The 25,242-nt window shown below is 45.1% G+C and overlaps 1 protein-coding gene across 1 annotated transcript; it reads left to right on the top strand.

Moving 5' to 3' along the window:
- Window positions 1–23,539, top strand: LOC115635026 (somatomedin-B and thrombospondin type-1 domain-containing protein-like). Its single transcript, XM_030533216.1, has 5 exons — window positions 1–223; window positions 10,806–11,000; window positions 12,018–12,096; window positions 15,052–15,228; window positions 22,096–23,539. Exons 1-5 carry the CDS (start codon window positions 1–3, stop codon window positions 22,211–22,213), a joined length of 792 nt encoding a protein of 263 aa, XP_030389076.1. The 3' UTR covers window positions 22,214–23,539.
- The last annotated feature ends 1,703 nt before the right edge of the window (window positions 23,540–25,242 follow it).

Genomic DNA, 25,242 nt, shown 5'->3' with positions numbered 1-25,242 from the left:
ATGGCTCGGGGCCCCGGCTGGCTGGCGGCGGCCGCGCTGCTGCTGCTCCTGGCGCCCGGCTCGGAGTCCGGCTGCGCCGAGCTGGGGCGCTGCTGCCGGGGCAGAGACCTGGCTTGTGTCAGCAGCGGCTGGAGACCGGACCGATCCCACGGCGCCTGCTACTGCGACCAGGCGTGTCCCCGCACCATGGACTGCTGCCACGACTACCCGCAGGCCTGCCCAGGTGGGTGAGGGCGCGGGCTGTGCCAGCGGGGCTGATCCGGAGAGGCGCCTGCACCCCCAGGTGCCGAGCACTCAGCACCCATAAGTCGCTTTGAAAGTGCCAGACTCCCATAGGTGCCACCTGCCTGTGGGTCTCAGGGTGAGGCAGTGAGCACCCATGTGTCTCCTTGAAGCCCCCCAGTGCGTGTGGAGGGCCAGGAAGAGGTGCCAGGTCCCCTTAGGGTTTGGCTCAATATTTGTTACTTTGCCCTGGATTTTACTGACTAGGGTTTGTGCTGCTGGGCAGCTCCTAGTCCGATCTGAAAAATGCCCAGTGGCCCAAGGTGTTCGGTAACAGTCTGGGCAACGCCTTTCTGGCTTGGGATAAACGCCTTGCAGTCTCTCTTAACACCCCCCTGCCTTTTCAGGTGTTTAGAAGTTAAAGGGGTGCCATTAACTGGAAAGTAATCTAGTCTGTTTAAAACGGAAAGTTGCTAAAGAGCAGTTTCAGATCCCACACCTGCCCCAAGTTCCCTCTCCGTTTCGGTATGGTGTGGGACCATAATGTGTGTTTGTTTTCAGAAGCATCCCCTGTTACTGTGTGTAACCTCCCATCCCAACAACAGAGGGAACTGGCTGTGCAGGAGAAACCCCCAAATAGGCCATCACAAATGCACACAATACACAGACTGGTTTTCTCTCATCTCTTCTAGTTATAGGAACCCTGGGCATTACTTATAACAAGAGTAGGTAAAACTTTCTGAGGCAGCAGTATGATAATACATTTATGATTTGCCTCTAAGATTAAGGTCAACTAACCTTCAGGACAAGTCATGAGGCTGCTCAGGTGAAGTTTATTATTTTAGTGATACATGTATCACTATAGTATCTGAGCACCTCTACAAGTATTAATTACGTTTCAGAAACTTCTGTGGAATAAGGAAATAATAGCTCCATTTGACAGAGAAGGAAACTGAGGCACAGAGCTTAAATGACTTGCCCAAGGTCACACAGGAAGTCTGTAACAGAAATGGGGAAAGAACCCAGATCTCTTGAGTCCCAGTCCTGTGCTTAAATCACAAGACCTGCTTTCCTCTCATTAATGAATTGCTATATCTAGGACCAGATCCTCTGCTGGTGTAAATTGCTACAGCTCCTCAGAAGTCAGCATGCTCTCAAACTCTGTGTGGGTTCAGGCTGGGATGTGACCGGGTTGGATCCTGAGCCCCAGTCCATGAGCAGTTGTGTTTTCATATTGATAGGCAGTTCAGAATGGCAGGGGAGTGGAGCAAGCAATAAAATGCTTTAGAGCAAAGTGCAAATCTTTAATCAGGGAGGTAACTTTGTCCAGAGACTGGTGCAATCACCTGCCTGTTTCCCACAAGCAATTTCCTCAGAGTCAGGTGCACACACAGGTAGTATTCTTAAGTGTCCTAGTCACGGTCTCCATATTTTCCCTCAATTTGGCTCTGCTCTAACAAAGTTTTGCAAACATTTCCGTGATCTCTTGGGAGCACTACTTTGAAGGAAAATTCCCTGTGGGAAATGACTTCATTTAATTATTTTTTAAATTGAATTTAGTGTTGGTGAAAGGGGCTGGGTTGGCAGTTCTGGAGACTGAAAACCCCTGTGTACCCAACATGCACAGCATGGATTGCAACAATGTAAACAACATCTGCATTGTCTCAGCCCTGACCTAGAGGGATTAACTCCAGGGATGAGAGAAGAGCTCAGTCACTTTTCCGACTTGGCTCCTCAGGGCTGAGGCTGCCAGTGAGGGGGTCTGTCCTGTTGGTGCTAGATGTCAGGATGGCTTTTAGTGGTGTGGACACAGGCCCACTGGGAACTGAACTGTTTCACATGTGGGGAGTGTTTGAAGTATAGACACATCATGATTCCCAGTGACCATGCCCTAGGGCGGGGTTCTCACAATTTTTTTGGTGGCCTCAGAGTGCTTTGCATGTTCTTGTTTCTTTTTTTTATTATTATTGTTTCTTCTTCTTCCTTTTTTTTTGTAGAAGTGATTGTCTGTACAACAATTCTGAAGTAAATTTTAAAAAATGCTTTGACATAATAGTACTCCAAATAATAATAGGTCCACATCTTTTATTTCAGAAAGACAAATATTAATCCAATCCAGTAATGATATGAAGAACAAACCTAATCCTATTGTTGTATGTTAAAATACAGTATGATAAAAGTTCTGGGTATTACCACATCCATTGTATAGATCAGATTAATTGCAAAAACTCAGTAGCTCTTTGAAAGGAAAGTCTGCAGGATCTTGGGTCTCCTGTGAAATTAGAAGAGACACTTGGAGGTTAGGATCAGCAAGGCAGTTTCAGTACTTGTTTTTCAGGAAATGAAGTGCACTGAATGCCTTCTCACACAGCACAGTAGTAGAAAACAGGGACCAGCAAAGCAACTTTAGCGATGGGCTTGGAGGTATCCTCAGACAGGTACACGTTATTCCAGAACTCCTGTACTGTACCACCAGGCTGACTGAAGTATGTTTTCATTCTTGAATCACTTCACATTTTCAGCATAAGGGATTTGAGATTCCTTGAGTCCAAAGAGTCAAAGGAAGCTAATTTGTCTTGAAAGGCAGTTAGTTTGTTTGCAGCAAAAAAGCTGAACCAGAGTTGTTGAATGGGTCAGTCACAAAGGTGTACTGATGGAAAAAGTTTTCCTCACTGAAACACTTTTCAAGATCCTCCAACAGAATATTCAGCTGTAACTGAATACCTAAGCTGACTTTTTGCTTTACATTTTCATCCTGACAGCTGAGAATCTGACTAAGCTCATGGTTTTAAAAAAACAAAACTGAAAAGTCCCATTCCTCTTGTAGGTGCTGGACGATGTTGGTGATAGTCATTCTAAATGTATTAATTATTTCAATGGTATCAAATATTGTTAGCTGAGGTTTCTGAAGCTCCAGGTTCAAAGAAGCAAGCTTTGGTAAAAACTCTTTCAAAAAGAGCAGGTAACCATGTACTTCTGGATCTTGTAGTTTTTGGGACAGTTCTGGTGAAACTTTTATTCAAAACCTTGGGGAGCTCTTCTGAGAGCTCAAACAGCTTCTGTACGTGGTCACTAAGCCAGTGGACTGAATTGTAATTCAGCAGCACCTTGTGTGTTTCACACCGGTCTGGGGGGCTCTGCATTTTATTTAATTTTAAATGAAGCTTCTGAAACATTTAAAAAACCTTATTTACTTTACACGCGGCAATAGTTTAGTTCTGTATTATAGACTTATAGAAGAGACCTTCTAAGAACGTTAAAATGTATTACTGGCACGCGAAACCTTAAATTAGAGTGAATGAATGAAGACTCGGCACAGCACTTCTGAAAGGTTGCCGACCTCTGGTTTAGAGCATCTTCATTAAAGTGCTACAGCAGTGCAGTTGCACCACTGCAGAATTTTAAGGGTAGACCTGCTGCTGACGTCCTTGGTTAAAGGAACTGCAGAGTGGGTGGGAGGAGTGGTGAAACAAACAAAATAACCTCTCACTCCCCTTACCTTAAAATCTTGCTTTTCTTAGTTTAGAACTATCAAGTCACGTCTTCCCTGAAAGCCTCCTTGGAAGACTAGGTAACTGAAGTGGAAGAGTTCTCAGCCCTCAGCTGAAGAGACTGGGGGTTGAATTATTAACCAGGAGAACTTTCTTCCCAATTGTATGCCAGGTATTGGAATTAACAAAAACCTAATTAGAGAGAGAAGATGGATGAGGTGGTTTGTTTTTTTTTAATTGGACCAATTTCTGTTGATGAAAGAGGCCTGCTTTCAAGCTGCTCAGTTTTTCTGCAGGACTGGGAAAGCTGGCACTCTGAGTCACCCTAAATAGAATTAACTGCCCACTACACTTTGAACACCTCTGCACTCATGGGACACAGAGGGTTAGTGGGTTAGAGATTGCCATAATGAGTCATAAATCCAGTGTCTTTGTTAGACACTAAAAACCATGGTCTTAATAAAGTCATGAATTTAAGCTCCCGGGCTTATCTTTGGAAGGTGCGGCACAGGTTTCCTTTGAGGACAAGGACTGAGAGGTCACATGTGAAGTGATCATTTTGTGAGAAGTGTTCACCCACAGATGGCATGGTATTTTTGTGTCTCGTCGTTTTTCTCGGAGAGCTCCTTTGAGAGTGTAGTGATTCTGACTTTGCCCACGTAGGTGGTGGTAGGACATTTTAGTGTACTGGGTAAGGTGTTGTGATAGGCATGTCTAGGACTGACGGATCTTGAAAGGCATGTTGAGGGGGTGGGAGTGGGAGGGGTGTTGTCTGTAGGTTATGCATCTGTTCCTCTGGCAAGGGTGGTGAACTTTGAGACGCTTGCTTATGACGATCTTGCAAGGTTGGGGGGGTTGTTTGAAGACCACAAGAGGGGCTTTGGGAAGGGTTTCTTTCAGGATGTGGTCCCCATCCAAAAAATCCAATAATTGATTGTCAATCCTGTTTCTTCTCAGTTAGGTTTCACTCCCAGTGATGGTTAGATTGAGCAGCAGTCAGGAATAGCTGATTTTATATATGTATGTTTTTAAAAAAATCCAATAATTTGGCTGTGCAATACTTGATGTATGTAACCATGTGATTCCTTTACTGTTTGTCTCCTGTTGTGTGTCAGTCATTGAGTCTTGTTCATAACCTAATCTGAAACTCTTGGGTTGGGGCACTGTTTTTTTTGTTTTGCTTTTTTTTTTCCTTGAAATGTTTTATATACCACCTAACGTAATGGTCCCTTGAACGTGACTGAAGCCTTCAGGCATTACTGTAATCCAAATAACCCTTTACTTGTTATATAATGCTCCTCCTAGTTTCCCAATTATCTAGAGAGTCTTCCAAGAAAACAAGGAATGGTAACGGCCAAATTTCTCATGTATAAAATTTACAGGAAAAAAAATCTTTTCATGCATTGTAAATAAACCAAAAAGGCAAGTAAAATTTTCCCTCTTTATAGGTCACTTTTGCAAAAGCTGCCAAAATTTTCAGCAAACCACCTGTTATGAATACTGATTATTGTGATGTATAAATAAATGATAGTATTTTGAAACAGTACCATCTAGTGGTGTATTGTAGATATAACAATGTACTAGCCACTGAACTATGTCCAAAAATACATAGAATCATCGATTATTAGGCTTGGAAGGGACCTCAAGAGATCATCTAGTCCAACCCCCTGCTTAAAGCGGGACCAATCCCCAAATGGCCCTTCAAGGATTGAACTCACAACGCTGGGTTTAGCAGGCCACTGCTCAAACCTCTGAGCTACATGGTCATTTTCCATAAAGGAATAACTTGGAGGAAAAGATATTAGTAATGGTTCATTTGTACTGGATTCAAGGAACTAAAATGTATTTGATATTGAATCATATCTCTAGACTGTTTCAAATTATTTTTCCTCATTACAGATTTACTTTATCCAAGTAATATTACAATGAAATATTTAAAGTGTGGTGTTAATACCTGAAGCCAAACTTGGCTGAAAGAGCAGGTGATTTCCAAAGAGGATTCATTAGAGGATTAATGTTGGCCATTGTACAAGCCAATAAGCATTTAGGGTTTATGGCTGCATCTTTGGAACAGCATCCTATTTAGCTCTTTAATGCCAATTACTGATACTGACGTATGGCTACAGAAACGAAATGTTCAGATTTGTTCATATTCTGGATGATGCCACATTGGTGGGTGTGTGTGTGGTTGTGGTGTTTTTGTAACCTTTTCAAAGGGAATGGGAACCTCCCCAAACACACTGAAGACAATATGAGCAGCAGTTTCAAATGAAGTTAATTCAGTAACTAGAAATTATCTGTGTGTTACTGGAGAAGAAATGGAGGCATTGTGACTAGTTTGAGGCTACGTGGCAAGTGCCCAGTGTTGTAAAGTGTTGAACACCCTGAACTCTTCATTGATTTGAATTGGAGATGAGACAGTTGGCACCGCTCAAGATTGGGCCCCAACTTCAAGGCAGAGCTGGGATTGGATCTCAGGAGTTCTTTGCATTTGAGCCTAGCATAAAGGGTCAGAGTCTGCCATCCATATTGATTTGAAGTAGTACTTTAAGCCCCAAGTGGTCATGGCGATTTCAGTGGGGGATACTCCTGGAGTACTACTCTTGGTGAGCATCCTACAGACTCTGGCCCTAAACTAAGAGACTGCATAGCTAAGTGCTATAGATTCACAGTGAATGGGACTGAAGCTGAATGGGAACATCTGGACATGAGAATGATTATCACCAGCAGAGAGAAGCAACTATCTGGGGAGTCCAATGGAAAGCCAGGGTCTGTCAATAGAACATGTGCTGTTGTAGCACAGTATGGCTTTCTACACGGTTTCTACGTAGGTGTTTGTAGAAAGCTGCCTCAGAACCTGCGGAAGGTGGATGGAGAGTGGATAGGTTGATTCTGGATTATGAAGTACGAACCTGAACTTTCTAAAATAGGAAACCAGGATGAAACTGAAATAGAGTAAACTCCCAGACAATCTGGGCAGTGAATGTCCCAGTTATTATTCTCAGTTGAGCAAGGAAGACTTGAAGTTGGAGGGAGTGGTGATTATAGACAGGATGTGAGGTAGCCTGCACATCCCAGACAGAAAAGAATTACTGAACAGAAGGGCTGGCAATAGAAAGCTGCTGGGGAAGCCATCCAGAGGCCTGTCTGGAAAAGCAGAGATGCCACAATGACCAAGGCTGAAATACTGGCTTCCTTTCTTGCTGATTCAGGTACAGAATAGTCTGGTGTGTGTCAAATACACTGGGATGAAATAGGAGGACTGCAAGGACTGTCAGGCTGGAAGGAGGTTACTAGTGGAGTTCCTCAAGGATCGGTTTTGGGACCAATCTTATTTAACCTTTTTATTACTGACCTTGGCACAAAAAGTGGGAATGTACTAATAAAGTTTGTGGATGACACAAAACTGGAGGGTATTGCTAACACAGAGAAGGACCGGGATATCATACAGGAAGATCTGGATGACCTTGTAAACTGGAGTAATAGTAATAGGATGAAATTTAATAGTGAAAAGTGCAAGGTCATGCACTTAGGGATTAATAATAAGAATTTTAGATATACATTGGGGACGCATCAGTTGGAAGCAGCAGAGGAGGAGAAGGACCTTGGAGTATTGGTTGATCACAGGATGACTATGAGCCGCCAATGTGATATGGCCATTAAAAAAGCTAATGCGGTTTTAGGATGCATCAGGTGAGGTATTAGTACCGTTATATAAGGCACTGGTGAGACCTCACCTTGAATACTGTGTGCAATTCTGGTCTCCCATGTTTAAGAAGGATGAATTCAAACTGGAACTGGTTCAGAGACGGGCTACGAGGATGATCCGAGGAATGGAAAACCTGTCATATGAAAGGAGACTCAAAGAGCTTGGCTTGTTTAGTCTAGCCAAAAGAAGGCTGAGGAGGGATATGCTTGCTCTATATAAATATATCAGAGGGATTAATATTAGGGAGGGAGAGGAATTTATTTAAGCTTAGTACCACTGTAGACACAAGAACAAATGGGTATAAACTGGACACCAGGAAGTTTAGACTTGAAATTAGACAAAGGTTTCTAACCATTAGAGGAGTGAAGTTCTGGAACAGCCTTTCAAGGGGAGTAGAGGGGGCAAAAGACATATCTGGCTTTAAGGCTAAGCTTGATAAGTTTATGGAAGGGATGGTATGATGGGATAGCTTAATTTTGGCAATTGATCTTTGATTATCAGCAGATAAGTATGCCATGTGGGCGGTGATGGGATGTTGGATGGGATGGGATCTGAGTTACTGCAGAGAATTCTTTCCTTGCCCACATGCTCAGGGGTTTAGCTAATCGCCATATTTGGGGTCGGGAAGGAATTTTCTTCCAGGGCAGATTGGCAGAGGCCCTGGAGGTTTTTTGCCTTCCCCCTGCAGCGTGGGGCATGGGCCACTTGCTGGTGGATTCTCTGCAGCTTGAGGTCTTCAAACCACAATTTGAGGACTTCAATAACTCAGACATAGGTTAGGGGTTTGTTATAGAAGTGGATGGGTAGGGTTCTGTGGCCTGCTTTGTGCAGGAGGTCAGACTAGATGATCACATTGGTCCCTTCTGACTTTAAAGTCTGAGTCTATATTTTTGGGGGCTGTTCATGAAACACTGTATAATACGCTGATTTTCTTCTGCGGGATCTGAGTTTGTCAGGATCATCTTGGGGGGTGCTGGTGCAACAAACCGATGCTCAGTCTAGCACTGATGTTGCTACTTTCCTACATAATGGCTCAGTCCTATGAGGTGCCACATGTCCGTTGTCTTCAATGAAGGCTCTTAGCCCCTTATAGAACCATCGGGGCAGTTGCTGATCGTGTCTCTCCATGATATTGTGAGTTTAAACCTCAGAACTTAATTTTGACAAGTTAGAGCCTTGTCCAGGAAGATGGGGGCCAGGGTGGACCTGATGAGGGATTTATGTAATGATGTGTTGTCTGCTCTGGTCTAATGATCTGCAGTGGATCCTTCTGTGAGGAATAAAATCATAGCACATTGCATAGTGCTGCTTGTTCTTGGGGCTGTTAAGTGGCAACCTCAGCAGAATCAAGTTTTTGAAAGGGGAGTGGTGACTGAAAATGAGGTGGGGATGAGGAATCTGATTTCAAACTATGGAGGTGCTGAAAAAATTAGCATCAGATAAGGAAAAAAAGGGGCGGGGGAGTAATCTAATGAGTAGAGCATGGGAACTGGACTTGGGACATGTTCTTGACTGATGTGAACTTGGCAGGGTGGGAAGAGGCAGAGGTGGGGTGGGGCATTGGGGGAAGGGGTGGAGTGGGGATCAAGCACCTCAGGGGAAATGAGAGAGTCAACACCTGTGGTCAGTACCATAGCCTCATTTTACAGATGGGGAGGCTGAGGCTTGCAGAGGGGGAGATGACTGGCTCAGGGTCACACAGCTGGCTTGGGGCAGAGCTGGGAATAGAACTCAGGACTCCTGAGTCCCAATCCAGAGCTGTGTCCTGCCTCTGAGGATCTCAAATTACTCTACAAATGTTGATGAATTTTTATCTCAAAGCAGCTTTTGGGATGAGCATGCACCTAAAAGCAGCTCATGGGATGGACTGTTCATTGTCATCTCACTCTTACCTTGTACTCTCTGGTCTGTCTGACTGTATCTGCCTGTTGTCTCTTGTCTTAGATGGTAAGCTCTTTCGGATAGGCGCCATCTCTTTACTGTGTATTTCTACAGCACTTAGCAAGCTCTCAGCCCTGATTGGGGTCTGTAGGTGCTATTACAGTACAAATAAATGATTATAATATTTATTCCTATCTCAGATGAGGAAACTGAAGCACAGAGATGCAATGACTTGGCCAAGGTCACATAGGGAAACTTGTGGCAGAGCCAGCCAGGGATAGGAAACCAGTTCTCCCAACACTCAGTCTTATGCTCTAGTCACTCAACAAAACTATCTCCAATACCTTTTTTTTTTTTTAATTGTTCCCCCTGCTACTTAGTCCTGTAGCTATTTCAGCTTGTGATTCCCAGGTAGCCTATGGCAGTGTTCCTCAACCAGCAGTCCGGGGGACCCTGGGGGACTGCAAGCATGTTTCAGGAGGGTCTGCCAAACAGGGCCTGGATTAGACTCACTGGGGCCCAGGGCAGAAAGTCGGAGCCCTACTGCATGGGGCCCTGAGCCCTACCACCTGGGGCGGAAACCAAAGCCTGAGCAATGTAGCTTTGTGGGGGTACCTGTGGCATGGGACCAAGAGCAGTTGCCATGCTTGGTACCCCCTAAGGCCAGCCCTGGGTTTTATATGGAGAAATACAGTTGTTGTGGCACAGGTGGGCCATGGACTTGTTAGGAGAGAGGGGGAACCTCAGAAAGAAAATGGATGAGAATCCCTGGCCTATGGGGCAGTTTAAGGACCATGCACTCATTCAGTTGTGATAGGACCAATGCCCCAGAGTTCTGTTCTAGTCCAAAGTTTGCTTGATGCCTGAAAGAAACTACCACCCAGGTGGATGAGAGGCCCTGGGGAAGATGGAACCCTTGGTGGTTCTGCATAAATATTACCCGAATTAGCAGTAACAGAGGCAGCAAAAACATAAACATGCACTGAATAAACCCAGAAATGCTGCTAGTACTAAATATTATTGTAATGCTTATGTTACTAGAACAAGGCCCAGTGACCCCATTCCAGGGACAGATTTCACGGACTTCTCTACCATATTTGCTTTGGTGACTGAAAAGGGTAAGGAGGGAGTCTTTATTTGAAATCTAAAATATTATTCTGGGTAAATTTACCTTTTTGTGTGTGTACAGGCCACTTGACCATAAAAACAAGCATAACCGTTTTACAGCAGTGCTTCCTTGCTGCAGTGTAGCTACTTGGGTGCAAAACCCTCTAACACAGACCAGCCTCAGTTGTTGAAACTTCCTCCAGGGTCAAGTAATTTCCTGCGATGGGCATGGGGCCTTTCATTGAAACTGTTGGGAAATGCTCTGTGTGTGACCGAATATGGCAGGCAGTCTTGGTTGGCTGCAAACTCAGCATCCCGCAGCTTTAGTTAGGGGAAGGTTCTTGTGTGTGAACAATTTCTGCAGCCTACATTGTTGTTTCTCACCCCACTCTCAGAGGTCTCCTGTGCTGTATCCGAGTGGAGTGACTGGAGTGGCTGTGCAGAGCCTTGCCGGGCAACATATCGAGTTCGGAGGAGACACGTTGTGCAGGAGCCTAGAAATGGAGGCAAGGCGTGTCCTCCTCTGGAGGAGAAGGCTGGCTGTGTGGAGTATTGGAACCAGGAAGGAGCTGAGTGCAAACAGTCCCTTAGTAAGTGCATTGAAAACGCAACCTCTTGGGCACATGGCTGAGTCCTGGGCTGAAGAGGGCCTGTTTGAATCCAGGGGTCTGGCCACTAAACCTTCTTCACAGTGTTTGTTGGCTGGAGTTATTTGCAGATAAAGCCTTTGGGCCTAGTTCTGCTCTGTTACACCAGTGTAAATTTGGAGTTGCTCCAGTGAAGTCAGTACAGTTACCCTGCATTTACACCAGCATTACCGAGAACCGAATTTAACCTTTTATATGGGGTTCGTGGGCATCCTTTCTGGGACCTTTATTTTAATTCGTACATGCTGTTTAGTGTAAATCTGGTATGTTTCAAAAGTAAAACACCAGGAGTCAGATTCCGATCTCACTTGTGAGTGTAAATCTGGAGTAATTCCTTTGAAGTCAGTTGAGGAAAATTCTTATAAGTAGGAGGGAAAATTTGGCCTTAGGAGGTGCTGAGCAGTAGTTTTATAAATCAGCTGCAAAAGTCATGGAGGAATGGCACCCATCAGAGACAAAGTATCATCTTTCCTCACCCAGGTTCTCTTGTGTGCCAGTTTCTGATGTAAATCTGGAGTAAAGGCTGATTTGATCTTGAATACATTGACTTTCTATGAGTGTAACTCCGCTGACTACTGATTTATTTATTTATTTTGCTGATGTCTCTGGAACTGGAGTTTGGCTTTGACTTCTTTATTAGTGTGGATTTAATAGTTCAGGTTTATTTTAAATCGGCTTTCTCAAACCTGCTGAGAGTTGCTATTAAATTAACCGTGATTTTGTTCTCCATTGTTGGCACTGCTCTGATAAAAGGCAGTAAAAGGGGATGAATATAAATTTATCTCCAATCAAATGCTGGCTATTCAATGATAATATGGAATTGTCTTTGATTTCTTGCCAAAGTAAAAATTATGTGCCATTAAAGACCATCAGAGCCCCAGTCTTTATTGTTTGACAGGCACAAGTGGCCTCAGTGGAGTAGTGTCACTTACCATGCATGCTATTTCTCTTTGTGCACAGTTCCAGCATTAATAACTACAGGAGGTTATGGGAATGCAAGGAAAAAGAGAGCTGCGTCCAGTGAAAATGAAAGATCAGGGTAAGTAGGGGGCTGCAGTGTAATCACGCTTCACACACCTTTTCTCATTGGCTTCAGCATGTGCAGGATTGCACCCAGGGTCTTGTCTGAGAGCAAATGTTCAACAGGATGAAGACCTCTAGACTATGTCTACATGGCATGTTAAGCCTGGGCTCTGACTCAGGTTTGAGCCCAAACTCCCCTTCTGTCCACATACAAATCAGGACATGAGTCCTATGACCTGGCTGGCTGGGGGGGAGAGGGCCGCGGGCGGGTCAAACTCAAGTTCCTCTGTGAAATTTTGCAATGTGGCCACAGGTCAACCAAAGACCCCAGTCAGAAGGTCCAGGTAGTTCAGTATGGATTCATTAGCATGGTTGCAAGAACCAGGTTCAGTAAGTGTGAACACAGGTTTACAATTTAGTGTGAAACCTAAAGTGCAGGTTTGGAAACACCGAATCTACAAGTCCAGATCTTGCAAACCCTTAAAGCCTGATTCCAGTGCAGCACCAACTTCACAAAATAAAGAGCTTGACTCTCTGTTTGGGGACATCAGTATAAATCAGGAGTAACCCCACTGAGGTCAGCGGGACTCCACAGATGTAAAGCTGGCGTGATGGGGAGAGCTAAATTGTAGTTGTTGCTATTTAGCATCCCATAATCAAAGCGCAGTCATTTCAGCCTGTTCCCTTGACCTACTTCTCTCTGGGTCCTGTGCCCTTTTCTCCCATCATCATGTGCCTGGGCTTGCTGGCAGGGTAGTTCTGTCTCGCTGTGCTCTTTGCTGTTTGTTTTACCATGAATAGATTTCCAGCATAGACCATGGCCTAAATAGTCAGAAAAATGTGTGTATGCACTGGTACTGTCATGGTACTTAGAATAAATCAATCACTGATGTAGGAATGTCTTATCTCAACTGTATAGGCCCTTGATGCCTGTTAATTGCTGTCAAAGAGGAGTGCGTTTATGGACCCCCTGTTTTTATCCTGTGTGCATCTTAGTTTTTCTTAATTGTTTACAGTTGATCTTCAGCTTTGTAATGGTGACAGCCATTTGGGCTACAGTGTGAACCACAGTTATCCTCAGCGTTAAAGGGAAAGTGTGGGCTAAGGAGGGTCCAGCTCCAGCATGCTGGGAGCTGTAGTCTCTGTGGGCAGCACCTCTGTATTAAACATGAAACCAGGTGCAGCTGGCTCCGTTTTATGCAAATTAGCTTTGCCCTTTGGGCTCTTGGTAAATTGCCCTATTGGGTACCAGCAGAGCAGAGTCTGGGCATGCTTGCTGTGTAGGAGGCAGGTTATTGTACTGGTTGGCTCGATTGCATCAAGAGCTGGAGGGAGATCCAGCTGATAGGCTTGGCTCCCTTAAGCTCCTGCTGCACATTTTCCCCCAATGTCACCGTTACACAGTGCGGGTACTGGCAAGCATCAAGGTTCTGCATGTGGCTCTCGTGCACTTTAAATCCCATGAGAGACGGACATGCGAGTGCTGATCAGTCGCCAGGCCGGGATTCTCAAGATAGCCACGAATTTGGCAAACGTTCCTCCTTTACGCTCACCATAAAGAACTAAAATCTGTGAGGGTGCTGACTTTGGCTTTGTCTCCCTGCTTCTCGTCCCTGTAGGGGTTGCTTTTGCTATTGCAGACCCATGTAGCAGACCGCTAAGAGGGATTGCTGTGTGTTTTCTTGTCTCCTGCCTTACTCGGTTTTGCAGGCTGGTGATTCTCTGTGGCATCTTATTTCAAGCTCCTGTGGAGGGGTTTTCTTTGTTGTGACACTTACAGAATGGCAGGTGACAGGGAGGATATTGGTACCTCTGGCACCCTTCGGCAGCTGTGCACTTGCTGGTTCCGCACCCTTGCGCGTGCACCAGTTTCCATAATGTGCATACATCCATCATCCTCATTTAAGCTTCTGCAGGGAAAGCTTCTGCTTGTGCACAGGGCCGGCTCCAGGCACCAGCTTCCCAAGCAGGTGCTTGGGATGGCAATCTGCAGGGGGCTGCAGTCCCTGTGTGTTTGCCCCCAAGCAGCGCGTGAATTGCCACCGGGAAGGGCGGGAGCAGTCCGTGTGCCATTAGGGCGGCTCACGTGTTTCCACAGTGGTGGTGTTTCGGCGACGGCTTCTAAGTCCACTTGTTCGCGGCGGCGCAGCTTCTGTCTTCAGCTGCTATGGAAACGTGCGAGCTGCCCTAAGGGCACACGGACTGCCCCCGCCTTTTGCAGTGGCAGTTCGGTGCGCTGCTTGGAGCAGCAAAAACAGTAGAGCCGGCCCTGCTTGTGCAAAACCCCATTCTGTGATATATTTGCAGACAGTTACTGCCACCTCCTCAAATTTCCATTCTCCTCACTGAACAAGGCCAGTTCTTAGCCTTTCCTCTAAGGTTTGTTTAAAAACACCAGTACAGCATGATCTGAGCATGGCACAAATAGAGTGCTAAGTCTGACTGTTAGCCCGATAATTCTAATAAAAAAGATGGCAGCTTCACCCCACTTCAAAGCAAGTACATTGCCATACAAAGACCTCCAATTACTTGAGAGTTGGGTGCTGTTATGAATTATTGTACAAGACATGTCTTAGTCTCCTATGAAGAATTACTGTTAATAATCGAAACTAAGCACTGGGGGCAGTACCGTCCCCTGAACAATGCAGTCAGCGGACATCAGCTCTATTCCTGGAGCATCATTTACTTGCTGTGTACCTCAGTTTCCCTACTTGTAAAAGGGTCATCAGCAATATTTACCTTCTTTTTTGAGAAGCACTTTGGTATCTGTAGGTTGAAAGCACCTATGTTAGAGCTGAGTGTTGCTATTCAATCTAACTTGTCAGAATAAATGCACATGGTGTGTTTTGTGATGCATTTCCCCTCTTTTAAAAAATGATCTTTGTTCTCCCAGTCTGCTCTGGGTCGCTCGGTCACTGGTAGGTTTGTAATGCAGCTATTCAGCTAGCTGAGACTGTCATTTCTGCTGCAGGTATTGTGTCGAATTCCAGATCACAGCCATCACGGAAGGCTGTTTGCAGGGGAGCGGTTCCTATACTCAGTGGATGCGATATCTGAGCAAGGGGCACACGGCCTGCGTGGAGTGCCAGCCCCCGGCCCTGGATTCCAGGAGTCTGCATTGCTATGGGGATGGCAGTGGAAGCGATAAGTAAGAGCCCTGAATCCTGCCTTCGTGTCTCTTCAGATTGGATTTTTATATTCCTCCCCATTGAGCTGCTTGGAGAGTTTAATAATACCCTGTGCTCACCTCTCACTTTACATCTTCAGAGCCCTGTACATATATTAAGTAATCCTCACTGCACACTAGGTGTTAGGTAGGTGATACTATAATCATTATTTGACAGAGAGAGAGAGAGAGACTGAGATGAAAGGTCTTGGCCAAGGTTGCATGCTAAGCCAGTGGCGGAGCCAGCATGGGAACTCAGGACCTCCTGTGATTAGTCCACTAAATCTCACTACCTCCTAATTTAAGTAGCACAGTCATGATTTTTTTTTTAAAGGCTCTCCTGTTATCTGACCAATGTCCCATGGCCAGCAAATAAAACCAAATCTATTTGCAGGCTGGCACTGGTTAGAAGAACCATTTACTTCACTTGAGTGGACCTGTGGCTCATCTAGATCTGTACTGTGTTTCCCCAAGTGACCCTAACTGGGTGGTTCAGAATAGTGTGTTTCTCCCTGACCCCAGACTCTGGTGCTGAGGACTGGTAGCCAGTGTAACTGGAGATCAAAACAAATCTTTGCATTATCGCACCTTTCACCCAGGAATCTCAAATTGCTTCTGCAGGCATTAATCATGCTGTACAGGTGGGCCGAAGAAGAGGAAGAACTTGCCTGTGGCCACACAGTAAGTCAGTGGAGGAATAGAGTCCTGATTGGCCAATGCCCTGCTGTAGCCACTAGACACCACTGCCCCTCCACTTTTCTCTCACACAGTTCCTTTTCTAGTTACGTCTGTGTAACAGGTGGAATTTAATTTTGTTTTTAACATATTTAAAAACCCATTGTGGAACTGCAGGGCAACCCAGCACTGGAAATGACTGTGTGGCAGGGCTGTGAGTATTTGCTTGTAGCTAACTTTAATATTGAAATGAATAGCTCTGTTTTTAAATACTAACCATAAACAAGGATTATGAGGCTTGAAAACATGCTATATATTACACACCCCTACTGCAGCCAGTAATAGCCTTTTTAGGTAGAGGCTGCCCATGGCTTTTAATGAGAACAAGTCATGTTGGATTCGTTTCTTCCCACTCTTCCCCCTGCTTAAGTATGAAAGTTGCAGAGATCTTTAGATAAAGAGCAGTGAACCCAGCTGATGTGGTCAGTGGAACTAAAAGGTGTAATAGTTATTTTGTTGGAAATCCTGGAGCCAAAGAAGAGCATCGAACTAGGTGAAATGAAAAATATCTGCAGCCCAGTTTCCTTCCCAAGGGTGTGGAAAGAGACTCTTCCTCATTTACCAGACTGTCTGGTGAATAACATCATCTACATTCATAGCTTTATAGAACTGAGTGACATTTTTTTTGAACAGTTTATTCATGGAAAAATGCAGGTTTGTATTGACTGGAACTATTTGCACATTTGGGTCAAAGTCAGTAAAAAGTTTTTTGCCTGGGGGGAGGAAATTCCAAAAAGCTAAAATGTTTTTTCAATACTTTCGAAAGGAAACACTTTGACTTTTCAAACTACATTTTGCTTAGAAATTTAGCTCTTTTTATTTAAAAAGCCACCTGAAAACAAAAGAAGTAAAACAAACCCTAAAAGTCATTTTGGATTGAACTAAATGTTTTGTTTTGACCCAAAACAAATGTTTTGTTCAACTGATTTTGGAGGGAGGGGGGCGGGGAGGGGAAGATGGTCATTCGCTCAGCTTTAACACTTCAGTGTATAGGGCAAGAAAAACGGCATTGTCTCTGTTAAAAATAGTAATCTCTGATGGCAACCTGGAGAACTGGCAAGCTTAGGGCAGTGTTAACGGAATATGGAATGAAATTCTAGCCCCGTTGAAGCCAGTGGGAGTGTGGCTGTTGACTTGAATGGAGTCAAGATTTCACCCATGGTGCCTTTCATCTCTAAGGAGCTGGCTTGAATCCTTTTGAGTTCAGCAGAGATGGAATTTGTTCCCATCTGTTTGCTGTATAGTGGTGTATATGAGATGAGTTGCTGAGCTAATCCATTTCCAGGTACATGAAAAACTGGGAAGTGAAACAGATATAAAACATAGTGAACTTGACCAGTCTGGCTTCCAAGCTGAATCAAATAAGTATCATGGGAATTGGCACTAGTTGGCCATCTTGTCAAGGAGTCCAAGGGTTCAATGGGGTTTGGACAGTGAATGCCTCTTGCAGCACTAGAGATGGTCTTTCCAGATAGCACTGGGGCCAGATGGGGGAAGCTTTCACTGCTGCTGCCTATGTCACATCTGTTTTGGGGATAGCCTTCTGGCTTGTCAATCCGGCACCTTCCACCAGCCCTAATATCACTTAGGTTATGTCTTCGCTGCAGAGGGATCCCAGAGCTCTGACTCACTGCAGGCAGAGGACCCTGGAGCCCCACCAGTAGTGAGTGCTGAACCCACCATCTCATTTTGTCAGGGATATTTTTAGTGAATGTCAGGGACAGGTCATGGGCTTCTGTGAATTTTTGTTTATTGCCCGTGAGCCGTTCCTGACGTTCACTAAAATTGTCCCTGACAAAATCTTAGCCTTAATCATGGGCTTTGAGAGAATGGGCTTTCTGAACGGTGCTGGGGTTGCTGATGGCACACATGCCCATCGTCTGCCTCCACCCAGTGCACATGAGTATGTAAACCAGAAAGGACCGTACTCAATCATTACGCAGGCCTTGCTTGACCATGGATAGAGGCTCATGGGCACCAACGTGGGACACACCAGCAGGGTGCACGATGCCAGGTTATTCTGGTGATCTTTTGTTTTCAAATTTGGACAAGGTGGGACTTTATTTTGGCCCAATGTATCTCAGTGAGGTGTCCGTGCCTAATGTTGGGAGCCTACCTTCTACTGCCCTGGTTCTTGAAGCCCTACTCTGATGTGAGAGCACCTGGCAGAAGAAAGCTTAATTAGCAGTTTCAGGCTGGTGGTGGAATGTGCAGTTGGCCAACTGAAGGCAAGATGGCGCAGCCTACAAATCCATTGGGATGCCATTGTGTATAACGCCATTCCTGTTATTGGGGGATGGGTGCTATGCACTGCAGAGTTATGATGAAGAGACTAATGAATAGGAAACCATGTAGAGATTAAAAAAAAAATGAATTCACCTTTAATAATCTAAAGGCAAGGCACTGCTCTAGCCCTTAACAAGGCAAACCTTCTGTGATGAAATCCTTAATGGAATCTTAATGGGTTGATTACCCCCAATAAATTAAAATCCCTGAGTGATTAGAATAATCCCAGCCTTCACAGTCATCTTGTTTCCGTTCATTTCATTCCTTGACTCCCCATCACCTCAATCCTTTCATCTCCCACCGTAACTCCCCCTGCTGTTTGAAAGCAAAGAGAATTCCTAACAAGTTTTTGAGCCATTTTAGCTTTTACTTCAGGGTAAGAGATTTTGTTGGTTCTTTTGTTCCTTTCAACTGGATTTGTGTGGCCTTACCTTCTTGAAGGGGCAATGGGGCTTGGATCTCTTCTGGGGTGGTGGGAAGTATTTTTATGATTCACACATTAGATGATAGCTCTTCCTAAAGCTACCATGAAATATTATGCAAGTTATGGGGGCCAGTTTTATTGATTTCTCTAATTGCTGTCCTGTGTGCGATTCACAGTATTTGGTGGTGGAGCTGAGACCTGTTTGGAATGTCTTATATGGGCATGTCTTAGCACTGCACTGGTGCATGATGCTCCCTTTTCACTTCCTTCCAGAAATAGGCTTTAAGGACTGGCCAAGTGGGATGGAGGCAGGGATGGCATGTGAGGAGGGGCATATGGAGCTGGTCAGCCATGATCTCCGAGAAGGAAGGGGAGCAGGTGGGATGGGAGAAACGTGTGTTGGAGGGCATTGCCGCTCCAGTAGAGTAGCTAGACATATCAGAGTATCGACTGAGTTTTGAAACATTTTAGGGGAGCTCTTGTCCTGCTAAACTCCTCAGGCCAGAATCTGTGAGCCCGGGTGAAGCAGGCAGCAGCAGCTGGCAGGGGCTGGGATACAGCTTTGCAGTATTAGTGAGCACTTGGCCAGATCTAAGTAGAACTTTCATCCTGTACACCCAACCTCCCTTCCCCACAAAGTACACTGGTTTCAATCTTTAGCCTATGTAACCGTTCCAGTTATGCTAATAGGATAAATTGATCTATTTTCTGGTGATCATGCAGGCTGAACTATCTGCCATTCCTAGAAGGGGGTCACTGCAGCTCCTGGCTGAGGCACTATGAGGGAAGCGTGTGCAGCTGGTGCCTGGGTCACACCCATCCCATCTCGACACTTCAGTCCTCTAACGCTGTCGGTTTGACAGCTGGCACCAGCATTTAATTCACTACTTGTTCCCAGAATGATTGTCAGGAAGTAAAACTTCAGGGAGAGAGTTTAAAATAAATTCAGCAGCGGTGTTGTACTTTTGATTATTTCCTGTCTCTGTCTCTCTCTCCCAGCCTAGCCTGGCACAATTCAAGCATTTGAGTAGCCAGTGCAGACTAACAGGAGATTATGAAGGCTGCCTGTGTAACCCATTAGCGAGTGGTTCCTTCTCTATGCCTGACCTGCAGAGAATGTGAATCTGTTAGTCACAGCTAGGGAGCCTTGGGTCTTTGGCTCAAGATGTAGCAGCTCCTGCTTGTAGCTCTGGAGGTGCCCAGTGTGATGGCCAAGTAGCAGCCATCACGTAAGTGGGGACAGCTGGGATGCTCCAAGGAGTTTGATTGGCCTCCTTGTTCATGGAAGGGTAAGAGGTAAGAAGCCCAACGTGACAGGGCTGTAAAGTTATCCAGTGATCTGAGACAGGAAGTGGTGGTTTTGTTTTTTGTTTTTTAAATGGTACCAGACCTCAGAATACTAAGCAACAAGCACTGATGTCTGTGATGAGCATGCGCTACAAACTGCTCTGGGGAGCAGTGTCTGTGAGGATTAGCTGTTCTTTATAGTCTTAAACAAGATGTGGTGATTGCCGCCCACAAACAGCTTCACTTGGTACATCCAGATAGGGAAGTGGGGGAACATTCCTCTAAACATAACACAGACTGCGTTTCCTATCGGCAGGGCCAAAGCTGGCAAGTGTACTTTGTTTGAAGGAATCAAGCCTTTTAAAGATAAAGCTGTGGCCCGGGGAGGAGGAGAACCATACATGTGGGACCTGTCCATGTATGTAGCCTGCTCTGTAATATCTAGGATCTTGATTCTTCCTATGCAAACCCCAGTTCCTTGAAATGACCCAAAGCCAGAAAAGAGTGTTTCATTTCCCCTCGACCATGTGTGATGTATAAAACTGCACCCTGGAGCATGGCACCTCATTTAACCAGCAGTGCTGCTGTCTCTGTACAATTGGCAGTGATAATTCAGGCTTCTGAGAATGATAAAGCAAACAAGAGCAACGGATCATTCTGGCTACTTTGCTGACAGCTCTTGCTGCTGGGGCAAGGACTGAACGAGCAACTGTGCTTTTCCAAAAGGACCAGGCTGAGACCTGTTGGCATGTGGTAGTGCACGTGTAATGGGAGAAGTTTGCAATGCTGCCGCCCGTGCTTTATTTTTTTCTATGGCTAAACTTCAAACTCCCTGTCTGTCTGGCCAGCACCTTTTGTACTAACATTAAGGGTACGCCTAAACAAGAGCGAGGGTGTGATTCCCAGCTCACATTAGACATGCTCTTGCTAGCTCTTCTCAAGCTAGCGTGTTGAAAATAGCAGCATAGCATGGGCAGTGGCAAGTGTCAGCACAGGATAGCTGCGCTGTATACAAGCCTTCCTGAACCTTGTGGGCATGTGCTACCTTGTGCTGCCATGGCTTCGCTGCTGTTTTTAGCCAGCTAGCACGAGTATGTCTAATGTGAGCTGCGACTCTCAAAGACTACATCTACACATCAGGGTAAGTATTTAAAAACATTTGCTTAAAATGGAACATTTCTCTAGTCAGTTCAGGATAAACACATTCAGTAACTTGCTGGGAACATTCAGAACCTAGGAGAAAATAGTTTAGAAGGTGACGGTGATGTTTCTGCTCTTTTCCTGCCATACAAATAGATCCGTGCTGCATGGCTCTGTGTTGCATAACATACTCGTGCAGTGTCTATGGATGACAGTGAGAGCTCTGCCCAAGGAAAGCTGGCAGGATACAGAAGAGACTAGAGCTGGGTGAATTTATTTTTTTTGCACAAAACTTTTTTTGGCGACACCAAAATATTTCATGAATTCCTGTAGATTTCACCAAATTGTTTTGGTTTGGAAAAAAACTTAAAAAATCAAAACGTTTCATATCGACATTTTTGAAACAAATATTTTTTGTTTGAAATGTTCCAAAATTTCCTTCAATTTATTAAAAAAATCAAATTTAAAAAAATGCTCAAAATTGAAACAAAATATTTTGTTTGAGCTGTAACAATTATTTTATTCCCTCAGCTGCTCAATTACCAGTGAACCGAAAAATCCCTTATTTGCCCAGGTCTAGTAGAGGTTGGTGATCTGCACTGAAGAAGTGAACTTTGCCTGTGGTTTGCAGCTCATCATATGCTTCAGTACAAGAGGACTGATGGTGATCTCACGTTACACTGCTTTTGCACTGATGTAACCCCATTGGTATCAACAGAGTTGATACTGATTTCACTTGTGTGAGATCAGAATCAGGTCCAGTGGGTGCAGACTGATGTCAGACAGAAGCTTCAGGATTTATTGGCTGATTTCAAACAGCGGCTGGGTGATTGGCTATTTCTACAGAGCAGCCAGCTTCCTGCTTAGCAGCCTTGCTGGAGTCCCCATTAGTGTTGATGCATCATGCACTGGGGTACTGTCCTTGAAGGAGTTAATACACTAATCCCTTCCTCCCCACTTTTGTTTTGTTCCTCCAGGAATCAGCTGCTGCACTGGCAGGCCATGGGGAATCCCTGGTGCAAAGGAACCTGGAGGAGAGTTCGCCAGCTGGACACTTGCTCCTGTCCTTCCGTTCACAGTTTCTTGTTCATCTAACTCCTCTGATTTGGCCCAGCCCCTCTAAGCCCGAGTCCCGTGATTGTGACTTTGGCACAAAGTTTGAAGTAACAACCCACCGCAACTGCTAATCAGTCAGTAAAGTCCCTCTTGGACTGCTTCAAGGAGGTTGCCACCTGCCAACGTTGAGGCTGAAAACCCTTTCATATCCACCCATGCCCTTGGCTCTCTGTAGAAGACAGGCTGACAAAGCAACTTGAGTCTTTGTCCCCACACTTCCTTCCATGAATGTCCCCTGTGCTTGAGAGCAGCCACCCTGACTGGGGTAATCAGTCGCCTACTCTACTTCCAAGTCCCTCCTTCCCAGAAACTTGCCAGCGAGAAGCCACCAAATAAGAGAATTCAAAGAAGAATTAACGTACATGTATTGTTTAAAAACCTAGCTGAAGTAGCCAACAAGAGACATGCAAAAAGAGTCCACTCAAACTGCCTCTTCTCCATACAGATAACCCCCCTGCCTGGAGGGCACGCCTCCTTTCCCTCAATGCTTGTTATTTTATGTTGGGTTCCTGATCTGATGTAGAGGCCAGTGCTGTACCTATTGAAATTTGGGGCAAAGCTCTCATTTACTTCAATAAGAGGAAGTTTGAGTCCTTAGGGACTGATCCTGAAGGGTGCTGAGTGTCTCCTGGGTGTTGCTGGGCACCCTCCACTCCCATTGGGCTGGATCCTGCTTCTATTGAGAGAAACAGTAACTCCTCACTTAACATTGTAGTTATGTTCCTGAAAAATGCTACTTTAAGCGAATTCAGTTTCCCCATAAGAATTAATGTAAAGGGGGGGGAGGGGTTTAGGTTCCAGGGAGGTTTTTTTGCTGGACAAGAGACTATTTTATATGTATACACACACCTACACAACATAAGTTTTAAAAACAATGTAATACTGTACAGAGCAATGATGATCGTGAAGCTTGGTTGAGGTGGAGGAGTCAGAGGGTGGGATATTTCCCAGGGAATGCCTCACTGCTAAATTAACTAGTTCTCAGTTGAGCCCTCAAGGGTTAACCCATTGTTGTTAATGTAGCCTCACATTCTACAAAGCAGCAGGAATAGAGGGAGGAGAGACAGCATGGCAGAGAGAAACAGAGACACACGTAGTGTATGCGTGTGAGACATGCATTGCCCCTTTAAGTATGCTGACCTCACTCTAAGTACATTGCCTTTTTAAGTAGATCAGCAAGCTCCCTCTGTCCTGAGCCCTTTCATGTCCCATCTACTCTGTGGATGGGGTAAAGGAGCAGGGTGGGAGAGGGTGACACCCTGACATTAGCACCCCTTCTCCCTCCGCCCTGCTTCCCTCCCCTCCCACCCCGCACAGCAAGCAGGAGGCTCCTGGGAGCAGCTCCAAGGCAGAGGGCAGGAGCAGCACGTGGCAGCGGTGGGAGGGACAGCTGAACTGCCTGGCAACTGATAGCCTGCTGGGTGGCTGCCACACAAGGAATTTAGGGGAGTGGGGAGCTGATTTTGGGGGGGTGGGGCTGCTGGTCCACCCTGGTTCCAAGCCCTCACCAGCTAGCTCCAACGGGCTGCTCTTTCTGCAAGCACTAGACAAAGCAGGTGGCTGCTAAACAACATTATAAGGGAGAATTGTGCAACTTTAAACTGACATGTTCCCTAATTGATCAGCAATGTAATAACAAAACAACGTTAACCAGGATAATTTTAAGTGAGGAGTTACTGTATATTTGTGAGAGAGTTGTTTGCAATAGCAGGGGACTGAACTCGATAACTCAGGCACTCCCTTCCAGTCCTGTGTTCCTTTGTGCAAAGTTACCATTTCAGGATCAGACCCGTTGAACCCGATGGGAGTTCAGGGTGCCATGGAGAATGGAGTCCTTTGATTTCCGGCTTCAAGGAGCATGGACCGTATTATCTCAACTATCTGTGAAGTGCCTAGAACACCTTTAAGGTGTATAGAAAAAGTAGCCATTTAATGTGCAGCTGGGAGATAACTGTTCCTTTTTGTTTGCACATGGAACGGTTTGAAGTATTTTCTTTATAATTGGTTGAGTTTTGTTGTAACACTTCCCTGTAGTGAATAAAGAGATGCTGGAGACATTCTAACAGTGTTTGTTGATCTGTTTCTATAATGCTGGTCATTGAGCAGTTGGCCATTGAGAGCTCAGTCCAGTTAGTCTTGCTGTCCACTTCTCTACCACAAGATATAGGGCAAGGATGGATCTCTCAGATATCCAATCCCTAGGCCACTTAGAACTTCCAAAAAGATCCCAAGCACCTTGAATGAATGGCCCTGAGAAGTGGACATGACATTTTACATATGCTTTTGTTTTTAAATGTAATTAAGCAAAATAAAAAACTAAATGATACAATAAAAAGCCCATCTTTCTAGCTTTGCCTTGATAGGATCCCTCACTTGGACAGTCAGAGTGGCACCTGTATGTGCTAATGCCCATTTGCTAGACGTAAGTAACACAATATACAGTAGGGCTGTATAGAATAAAGGGAAATTCTGTATTTTGCCTACAGATGGAATGCTGTAGTGCAGTGGCTCTCAACCTTTCCAGCCTGCTGTACCCCTTTCAAGAGTCTGATTTGTCTTGCGTAATGTGCATCACTGCTCTAGTTGTCTACTTCCATTCTCACAGTAAATGATAACGGAAACTATCCACTGCTTTGGGGCTGTTGAGTTCAGGGGTAGTTGTACTCAGTGCTGTGATCTCTGTAGCTATGTCTTCACTGCTAAAAGAGGTATGTTTTTACATAACGAGAGCTGACTCCAATTAGCCATATCGCTATAAAATCCTAGTGGAGAGAAGGCACAGGGGGTACTTACCTCAGTCAAGCTAGTTAAGGCCAACCCTATAACCTCCCTCCCATCAAGGTAAAAACTACAGTGACTTTTTTCCACTAGAGTTTCATCAAAAAAGCTATCTCCCTGAAACTACACACCTATTTTTCGCAGTGAAAACTAAGCCTTTGATCTTTACCTTTGGGTCTATTTGAAGCCTCTAGCGGCCCTTCTCTTCCTCTTGTGTTTATGATCTGCCT

The sequence above is a fragment of the Gopherus evgoodei genome, chromosome 14 (genome assembly GCF_007399415.2).
Source record: "Gopherus evgoodei ecotype Sinaloan lineage chromosome 14, rGopEvg1_v1.p, whole genome shotgun sequence".
Classification (NCBI taxonomy): Eukaryota; Metazoa; Chordata; order Testudines; family Testudinidae; genus Gopherus; species Gopherus evgoodei.
Note: the sequence above shows the minus strand (reverse complement) of the source record. Positions and strands in the feature narration are given on the sequence as shown.

Excerpts from the sequence above, each read along its gene's own strand:
- LOC115635026 (XM_030533216.1), top strand. The coding sequence starts at position 1 with ATGGCTCGGGGCCCCGGCTGGCTGGCGGCGGCCGCGCTGCTGCTGCTC. Across the intron at positions 12,097-15,051 it reads AGTGAAAATGAAAGATCAGG|GTATTGTGTCGAATTCCAGA; the intron begins GTAAGTAGGGGG and ends TTTCTGCTGCAG. Across the intron at positions 15,229-22,095 it reads GATGGCAGTGGAAGCGATAA|GAATCAGCTGCTGCACTGGC; the intron begins GTAAGAGCCCTG and ends TTGTTCCTCCAG.